The 10,116-nt window shown below is 44.9% G+C and overlaps 1 protein-coding gene and 1 long non-coding RNA gene across 2 annotated transcripts; one reads left to right on the top strand and one right to left on the bottom strand.

The window, feature by feature from the left end:
- Positions 1-3,245: 3,245 nt before the first annotated feature.
- On the bottom strand, positions 3,246-8,130 carry LOC309606862. The gene is made up of 2 exons (XR_014232086.1): positions 8,008-8,130; positions 3,246-5,016 (listed from the first exon to the last, which is right to left on the bottom strand). It is a non-coding gene; the product is annotated as an uncharacterized lncRNA (long non-coding RNA).
- LOC309606858 (uncharacterized protein C1orf53) lies at positions 4,760-9,575 on the top strand (the record flags this gene model as incomplete). The annotated part of the gene is given in 6 exon segments (XM_082344492.1): positions 4,760-4,891; positions 4,895-5,087; positions 5,090-5,118; positions 8,015-8,092; positions 8,096-8,116; positions 9,434-9,575. Coding segments are annotated over 6 exon segments (525 nt in total). The 3' UTR covers positions 9,506-9,575.
- Positions 9,576-10,116: the final 541 nt, after the last annotated feature.

The following is a 10,116-nucleotide window of genomic DNA, read 5'->3' as shown; positions in this document are numbered from 1 at the left end:
GTGGGCGAGCACCCCTCGTGAAGAAAGCCGAGATTCGCTGGGCTGGCAAACAGAAGCGGTTATAATTCCCCGAAGAACTTTCTAAGACCAGCTCTGTAAAACAAAGTGTGCTATGGGATGTCGGATGAAATGAAACGAAGATTCCCTATGGGCGACCTTAGGGGCGTGTGACATTTGCTCTCAATCATAAGAATTGAGAGTGAAATGCGCTCTGTGTGAAGCATGACATGTCATAACTCACCATCCGGCTATTTGAAAGGCATCAAATACATAAATCAGTGTCCAAAAACAACTGCGCCAAACAGGCAGTGCCCGGACAAGACGTCTGTGCTCTGTGACCCCAGCACCCATTTGCCCACTAACAGTGCAGTACATTCATAATTCGTTAAAAGATAACACAGATAACACTTAAAATTAATCAGAGGCAGCTTTTGGGGGCTTACATCAGACAATTTGATAATGTGTACATATGTCCTGATTGTCAGTAAAATGGCCCGATGCTATTTAATAAATACAATTTAATAAGACCTCAGAGTTAGTATCTTTATCACGCAGTTTCTAAAGTATTTATTTGCAATTATTAATCCATAGTAAATATTTTCAAATTTGCATTATGTAAAGAATGTTAATTTTAGAATTTCATATGAAATGTTTATCCACTAGCTAAGGATTGTATATTTCAGAATGAACAACCACGGACTTGCCCATTTGAAAAGCCTTTATTCACTAAGTGCCATAGTAATAGGTACAAAAGTACAGGTGGGGTTGTGGAGATACAAAGATGAAAACAGCATATTCCCTACCACAGGGGTCCCCAACCCCCGGGCCACAGACTGCTACTGGTCTGTGGCCTGTTAGGAACTGACCACACAGCAGGAGGTAGCGGTGGGCCAGCGAGTGAAGCTTCATCTGTATTTACAGCCGCTCCCCATCGCTCAAATTACTGCCTGAGCTCCGCCTCCTGTCAGCATGACGGTGAGTTGTATAATTATTTCGTTATGTATTACAATGTAATACTAATAGAAATAAAGTGCACCATAAATGTAATACGCTTGAATCATCCTGAAATCATCCTGCACCAACACCCCACCCCGTCCATGGAAAAACTGTCTTCCACAAAACAGGTCCCTGGTTACCAAAAAGGTTGGGGACTGCTGCCCTACCATCTTGTTTACAATCTGTTGAGAAAACAGTGCCCCCCAAATTACTACATATAAAAAGCTAAAATGGAGCAAATAATTGTGGGAGATCAAAGGAAGGACATCTAGAGGGGAAACCAGAGGAACAGTGAAAAATGTTTTAAACCATAAGCAATTAATACTAAATGCTAAAAAGACTGAGTGGGCTGGAGGAATTTATTTTGCCTTTGCAAGTCACACTGCAGTGGACATTCGTTCATTGTGCCCCCAGCATCAGTACAGGCCGTTCTCAGGCCTGGGTCTGGGGGGTTCACAAGGCAGTTCCCGAGACAGGCCCCGACTGCCTTTGGCACAACCTGTACTCATGAAGATCGGTTCAGGAACGGACACATGATGAAGAGATGGCTGTTAGAACTTCTGGGGGCAAAAAGACTTCTTCTCATCCAGGAGCTTCATAACAAGGCTCTCTTTTCAGCCGGACAAGGATGAGAAAGCTGTTTGCAGCCATCCTTCACCCACGAGAAAAGCACCTGCCTGAAAAGGCCACGAGCAATGAGGAGGCAGAGCTGGGAAAGGAGCTTGAGCCCTGGCTGTGGCACTGCGCCTAGATCAAGTCCTGCCTCACGGTGATGGGAGCCCATCCCTTTTACTGTAACCAGACAAAGCTGTGTGATCCACAGCCTACAACCTAGACAGGCCTAATGTAACTATTTAAAAATCAATGCCTAGGGAAGCCTAGGGAAACACATTTCTCTGAACCTTCCTCCTCCTCCAAATAACAAACATGTTCAGTATCAACACAAACATCACAGGTGATAGGAAGGGGTATAAAATATATGCTGTATCATGTAACATGCAGAGATGTGGCAGAGAACTCTTTCTAAAGCAAACCTGGGTGTAAATGCTTCATAAATAAAGTGGGAACTACATTTACCATTCTAAGGTGGAACATTGTGCCCCCATTTTCATACAGGTGTGTCTACTGGGAGCGCAGACAGTCTGAGAAGAAATGAACACACGCTAGAATAAGGTAAGGGTCAAGATCCAAGAAGGCTCTTTCAAACAAGAGATGCAGTGAATGAAAGTTACTTGACGTGCCATGACACTGACTCCCGAGTGTGAAGATCAGACGAAAACTGAAACGGGCAGATAATCTATTCAAAGTCTAAATGACACTCTAATTATCAAATCTGTTTGGAAACGATTTGTACTAAAATACTTTATCAACTCTTAACTATACAGATTTCCAGCTCAGATTATGTTTAAAGATATACAAGAATGCACACACATGTAACGTGAATAGTACAAAACAGCTTTTTTTTGTTTGTTTGTTTATTTATTTATTAATTTGGCTGCACCAGGTCTTAGTTGCAGCACGCAGGATCTTCGTTGCAGCATGCAGGATTTTTAGGGATCTAGTCCCCTGACCAGGGATTGAACCCAGGTCCCCTGCATTGGGAGCAGGAAGTCTTAACCACTGGACCACCAGGGAAGTCCCACAAAACAGCTTTCTAAGCCTAAATGCCCAAAGGCCTTACTAACTAATGGATGATTTTTAAACCTGGGGATGGAGGAGATAAGGAAAGGTTCTGGTTAATTCATGATCTGCTTTACCGGGTAATCCGAAAGCTATTTTTTTTTTTAACATCTCTTTTTCCAAGTACTGTTTTTAAATTTTAAAATAATTAGATTCACAAGAAGTTTCAAAGATAATACAGGTTCCCTTCACCCAGTTTCCCCCACTGGTTACATCTTATACACTTGTAACACAAATCAAAGCCAGGAATGTGACATTGGAACAAAGTACTCTAGTTCTACCTCTAAACACATGTGTAGACTTCTGACATGACCAGAACACAGAACTATTCTATTATCACAAAGATCTCCCTTGCTCCTACCCCTTTATATTCACACCTGCCCCACATCCACCAAAGCAAAAGCTGCACAAACGGGTTTACTCTTCCTAGATGACTATTTATTTTCTATTTGAACCTGGTCTAGTCTATTTCATTTCTATAAAATTTGGTCTCCACCCTTTGAATTACTGTCATGAACTATTAATAGATCCTCATCCTCAATTTAAAAAACAATGTAATCAACTGGAACTTCCAGACTTATTTCCTTTATTTGATAATTTGGTTTGACAAAAAAACACAAAAAACAAACACACACAACTGATTTATGGTGAATTCCTTTTTCTAATCACAGTTGCTTTTTCCATAGCTTTACTGAGGGTCCCTCCTCAGGCTTCCACGTTTTGAACACTTCTCAGATCACTAAGCAGTCTCCAGAGCCTGATAACTAATTTATTATTCCAACACAAAGGAAATTGGTCTGCAAAACAGGATGCCGATTTATTAATTCACTATGAGATTCACTATAACAGACCAATAGGGTCGTTTCAATCAGCACCTACTAAGAGAATCCAAATATGATTATAGGTAAATGCAGATGCCAAAAAAGGGGTGGTGATGGTCCAGGGTCATCCTTCTGTACCACTCAACAATCTACTCTTGTCCTCAGGGATCAATTCCTGCCCTCATTTTCTCAAAAAGCTAAGAACACTTACAAAACGGCTACTCTTCAAGCCTGAAACACAGGGTGAGGGTGGGAGTCAGGAGTGGTGTTAATTTAATTCTAGTGCCTGAAGTTACCTCCTGGGCTTGGGCTAATTTTCTCAAATTTAATTTTGTGGAGGGTAGCAGGATAACTTTCTCTCATCTTTCGGACAGGAAATATAATTTTAGTTTGGATTTTGCAAATACTTAGCAACATGAAACCACCGCCCATTCTTCCTTTTGGTCCTCATTTTAGTCTGGGCCAAAGAACCAGGCCGTGAGGGCTCCCCTTCCAGCTGCCCTCCAAGCACACATCACCTGTAGATACTCAGCCTTTTCTGGACGAGCCCAAACGGGTTATAAACAAACCTGGGGTATTCTGATCACTTTCTGGCATCTTAGTTGTGGCGATTACGCTGAAAGATCCCAAGACTAGTTTGACACGAGAAAAAAGGTCCACGTGTCACCTCAGAAGACCAATGGAACACCTAGAATGAAAGTCCAGAGAGTGGAAAAGGCACGTTCTTCCCCGTCCCCGCATCTTGTGGGAGCCTCCTCAGCTGCCTAAGGTCCACTTTATCTGCCGGGCAGGGCCGGTGGGGCTGCGGAAGGCCGGGGTCCGGGTCCGGAGGGCGAGGGCGGGGTCGGGGGTCTGGGCTCGGAGGGCCAGGTCCAGGACCAGAAGGCGGGATCCGGGGTCAGGGGTCAAGGTCCGGAGCCGGAGAGCCGGGGCTGGGGTCGGGGTCCAGGTCCGAGGGCAGGGATCGAAGGGCGGGGTCCGGGTCGGGGGTCGGAAGATGGGATCCAGGTCCAGAGGGAGGGGTCAGAGGTCGGAGGGCGGGATCCGAGTCCGGAGGCCGGGGCCCTGGGTCGGAGAGGGAGTCAGAGTCCGGAAGGCCGAGGTCAGGAGGTGGGGGTCGGGGTCCAGGACCGGAGGGCGGGTCCGGGGTCGAGGGTCGGAGGGCGGGGTCCGGAGTGGCGGGTCTGGGCCCGGCCAAGCTCGGCGGGAGCAGTACGGACCACCCCGTGGGCCCAGCGCCCCGCCTCCCACAGGCGGCAGCCATGGCGGCCTGGCGGGTCCCGGTGTCCGCGGGCGCTGCGCTCGGGTGGCTGCCGTCCGCCGCCCCGCCGCCAGAACCGCCCCGGGTCGGAGAAGCGTTCCGACAGCGCCTCAGCTTCACCCTCTGCTCCGCTTAGCAGGGAGACCGCAGCGGCTCCGGGCCCGACTCGCAAGGCGGGCCGGAGGGAGCAGCGAGGCGTCCGGCGAGCAAAGAGTTAACAGCGGCGGAGCGGAGGATCTCGGAGCTTCAAGCCGCCGCCTGCGCGGTGAGACCCCGCCCCGTCCCTCCTGGGCACCCGGGTTGCTCTGCCCCTCCCCGCCCCGCCCGGACCGCAGCCCCCAAGGGCCATGCGCTTGCGCAGTGAGGCCCCTCCTCCCCAGACACCCCGCCCCGCCCTCCCCGTCAGCCCCGCCCCCCGTCAGCCCCGCCCTCCCCGGCCGCCCGGTGATAGGTGCGCCTGCGCGTCCCCGGTCCGGAGAGGGCTTGCCGGAGGCCGGTGCAGTCCTGCCTCGGGCGTCTGACGGCGTGCAAGCTTCCCGCTCAGAACTTTTCGCTTGAAAACTGGCCACGGTTTCCTATTCCGGGCAAAGAGTTAACGTGGATCTATCCCGAGTATGAGCGCGACTCCTTTCTGATCAGTGTCCGAGCTAAACTCCGGTCGCAGTCTAGGGCCCGTCATCACTGTCCTCTGTGTGTGTGTGTGTGTGTGTGTGCGCGCGCGTGTGTGTGTTTGGGGCTGGGGGAGGGGTGTAAGGCATTGATAGAGGAGGTAGAGGAGCTGAGAAGTCACAGGGAAATATGTGTGTGTTTATCTGCACTATCAGTTAAACACTGCCATCCAATGATTTCAATAATGAAAACATAAAACATGAACTTATTTTTAATTTATTTTAATTTTTGCTATCATCCTTTCGTCCTTTCCACCTATCGGAGCAGAGTTACAAAGGAAAGTATAAATAGGCGTTTACATTTTTACTAGACAATCTTGAGCTGTGTTTTCTTCTGGTTTGGGGATTTGACAATTGCTTGTTAGCACCAATATCAAAACTTATCACCTCCCTTAACGCTTTCTGACACAGACTACATACGTTTAAGGGTAGCATGTTTAAATTTGTATCATCTTGAAAGAGCAAGTGAGTTCTATGATAAAGATATAGAAAAGATACAAAAGTAGCCTGTTGAATACAGTGCGGGCGACCAGCACTTGACATGACTAGTGTTATTTGGCCTGAACCAGGGGAGCAGAGAAGAGAACCTTGGAGGTTGCCTAAAGTTGACTTTTTTTTCCCACGGGCAGTTAGTAGGCCCTGAGATCCACTTCTGTGTTGAAACTTCTGCACAAAGACTCTTTAGGAAATGACTGGCAGCTTTTGATGGTTCTTGTTTATACTCTTTTTAAAATAATGTGTAATTTGTTCCCATACTTCACTATATAAATGTGGTAAATAGAAGCAAAAAGTGTCATTCTCTATAGAGCAAACACCAGTGGCCTGGAATGACCGGCCCAATCAGCCCGGGAAGGGAAAGAAACTTTTTCTCACTCAAGGAATTCACACTGTTTCATCCGTGTCAGTATCGCAGGTTAAATGGCTGTCCAGGAGACCATAAGCAAACCCAATAATGAGCTGCTTGTTTTTGTTGTTCAACAAATCAGAGCCCCCTCCCAGTGGTCCTTCTTCCACACCTGCAGGCAGGTAGCTCTCTTACGTGCGCTGACCTGCATCACTGGGCATCTTGTTCTCCAGTCGGACTGTCAACACCCTTGCCCTGCCTTTGTCTGTTGCCTGCACTACCTGAGGCTCACTTACTGAGGACAAATTACGTTTGTGTGGGCAGCCATCAGAGTTTCCCCGTTGACTTGGAAAGCAGGAGAGCAGCCCAGGCCCAGGAGCAATCTGTCAGGCTCCCAGGTTCCAGAAGACCCCCAGCGATGAAAAGCGGAAAGAAGTCTGCTAACAGAGTTCCCAGCGTTCTTTTGCTTTTCTTCCAAGTCTTCCAACACGGACTTTGTAAATAAAGAAGCGAGGTCTTGACAATCGGTTGTTCTAAAGTAGTGTTCAGTGCCGCTGGTTTCATGTAATCTGCTTCTGCGACCCCAAAGGATTCGGGAGGCCCCTTAGGCTGGCCTTGGGACTTGATTGCTGGACTTCTGCTGCCCTGGGCTCACTTTGCTGGAATGCCTTAGGGGAAGCCTAGGCTTGAACTCTAGTTTTCCTTTTACTCCATGCTTTATTCATGACGCATCGTTGATGAAAAGCTGAACCAGAACAAAATATTCAGCCGCTAAGGAAGACACTCCGAAGAAGTAGTTTGCGGCATACACAAAAATACATGTAAGAAGATATTTAAGTGTCACGTGTATTTTAATGGAAAGGCTCTATGCAAGAGGGGTGCAGAGTTACTGTGTGGTAAAAGGGTTATAGAAAAAGCCCAGGAGACAGTTCCCCTTCAAAATCTCAAGGCTAAGTAATATCACTCATGTGGCCCAAATCCACAGAAGAGGTTGCATTATTTGTCTTCACACAGTGTGCTTGGGACATCTTTTTAAGACTATGTTTGAATGTAGATAGAGGATGCTTTCTTGATATCTGAAGTGCTGTAGTAAAAGCTGCTTTTGATCAAAGTCGTGAAAGCAGTGAGTGTTAATATGTTAAAATAATACTTTTATTTTGCTTAAAAATGGCACTAACGACACTCCAAAAAAAAAGAAAACAGCGCAAAATGTGCAGTGGAGTAGCACACGATGACGGTAAGGAAAAGTGTTAAATAATAGTAAAGGCAGTACTTTTCTCGAAGGACTGTTGGTTTTGATTAGCACCTTTTCTGTAAGTTTAAATCATTATCCACATATTTTAAGTACTGAAATTGCAACTGCAACTTCTGAGTGAAAGTTCATTTTCAGCCTCTTAAGCTCTTAAAGTCATTAAATCACCTGTTATTAAACTTGTTACCTAGAAACTGAATGAAAAATACCTGAGCAGTGGTTACATCGTTATTGGGTATAGAGGAGTTCTTGTTTTTCCATCAACTTCTCATTTTTCTCAAACTGTATATTTTCTCCTTATGTCACATAAAGTTGGATCCTGTATAATGTTGGAATGCATTCAGTCCTTAATTGCAAGTGCCACGAAAATTGCTGGGAAGAAGTTTAATATTGTTTGAAGAAAATGTTGCAGTATTTTATGAGTAGGAATGATGGTGAGGAGATACGATGAATATTGAGATGAATGAATTGTTTGATTTCACTACTCTTCAAGCTGGCGGGCTGAACTACGTGGACCCAGCTACTGGCTACATGGTGCTCACCCGGCTGGCCCACTTGCAGAGAGGCAGATGATGCGTCTCTACCTGCAGACACGTGAGTACCAATTCAGCAGGATGGCAGCAGTTTTTGGTGCTTCCGTGACTTCGTAAATACCTATTATTTGAAAAACAAGTCAAATAAAAGTGCTAAATAGAGCCTGGTGTGCACTTTTCACAAGCTACTCTGGCCATGGACAATGAAGTCCTTAAGACCAACAGAGGACCTTTAAAGTGAATGGAATTTTGTAATGTTTCACCGTGAGCATCAGTTCCTTGAAACGCTGTGTTTGGAAATTCATGGGAGTTCTTTATTACGAGGAAGCTTTTCACGAGGTTTCAAATAAGTTGTGTTTACTAGTAGGCAAGTAGAAAGAGGGCAGGAAAAGAAATCCGGAATATTGCAAACTAGATCCCAGGAAGCATTTATTTTTCATTTTTAGCTGAATAAATAGATACTTGCCCAACATTGACAGGTGGGTTTTTTATAATGATAATGATTTCCTCCCTCCGTGTCCCTCCCTTCCTTTCCTCCTCCTCTTTCTCCTCCTTCTCTTCCTCCTTCTCCATTATTATTACTATTATTATTATTATTACTACTCCCGCTTCCCTCCTCTTTCTTCTCCTTCTCTCCCCCCCACCCCGCCCATTCTTTCTGTGGTTGTTTTCTACTCTGTCTTTAAAATAACCATGAAACTTGCTACTCCAAACTTAGTGCTGTACGTTTCCTAAAATGTATATTTCAGCAGCCATATATCTCTGTGCTCACTGATTAAGATGAACTAACTATGTAATACTTCCCTATTTTGAACAAAAAATAAATGGGAATGGGTTCTGCACTCTAACTTTTTAAAAGCATACTACTAGTAAGGTAAATTGTTATACAGTTAAGATTATAAACAGATAACCTCTGTTTATAGACCACTTTGACTGTATGTTTGGGGGCAAGAAGAAGTTATTTCCTCTAACCGACCTACTTTCTAATCAAGGAATTGACATTAAATGCCTGTATTAACAGTAGCCAGTATTGAAAAATTAAGCCTTCACTTTTATGGATGTTCCTACCTGTGCCATTAGCTGTTTCTAATCAAACCCATAAGAGCTCTGCCTGAATTGAGGACTGGAGGATTTTTTAAGGGTGAGGTTTTGACAGTAAAATTCTTGAAGTTGGAAGGATGCATTTAGGAAGTGATTCTTGGACCCTAATTAGAACCATTTGCCAGACGTTGCCATCGTTCTCCTCTTAGTCTATAGGAGGTAGATCAAATAATCTATAGAACGTTATTAGCAGTCTCTTTTTTTCACCATGAGAAGTGTACTCCTTCAAGATGATTGTTAAATAATTCAACAGTAACTTGTTTTATTTCTTTTGCAGTGTCCATGTGGTCAAGTCAATGTTAAAGATCCATCTAAAAAGAAGCAGTTCAATTCATATTTTTATGTTTGAGAAGAATTTCATTTCTGTTCTCCATCTAATTGAGCCTTATTAAAAAAATAAATAAAACCTTAATCCAGAATTGCTTTCTGTGCTGTTAGTACTTGAGCACTAGTTTAATCTTAAACGTAAGCATATATTAATCTTAATCTTAAACATGTATTAAAAGAACATCAATAAAATGAAAAAGCTGGCAAATGTTTGTGTGTTTTCTGAATATAAATTTATTTATTTATTTATTTATTTATGTTTGGCTGCGTTGGGTCTTCGTTGCTGCACGCGGGCTTTTTCTTGTTGCGGCGAGCGGGGGCTATTCTTCGTTGTGGTGCCTGGGCTGCTTATTGTGGTGGCTTCTCTTGTTGTGGAGCACAGGCTCTAGGCACGTGGGCTTCGGTAGTTGCAACGCACGTGCTCAGTAGTTGTGGCACACGGGCTCCGTGACATGTGGGATCTTCCCGGACCAGGGCTCGAACGCGTGTCCCCTGCATTAGCAGGCGGATTCTTAACCACTGTACCACCAGGGAAGTCTCTGTTTGTGTGTATCTAAAGTGGCACACTGATAATTATTTTCCCTTCTTTTTGCTTCGTTATCAGATATATGTCGAAGAAAGAAAATAATGACT

This window comes from Balaenoptera borealis (genome assembly GCF_965194805.1).
Source record: "Balaenoptera borealis genome assembly, chromosome: 1".
NCBI lineage: Eukaryota > Metazoa > Chordata > Mammalia > Artiodactyla > Balaenopteridae > Balaenoptera > Balaenoptera borealis.
This window is presented reverse-complemented; position numbering and strand designations above follow the sequence as displayed.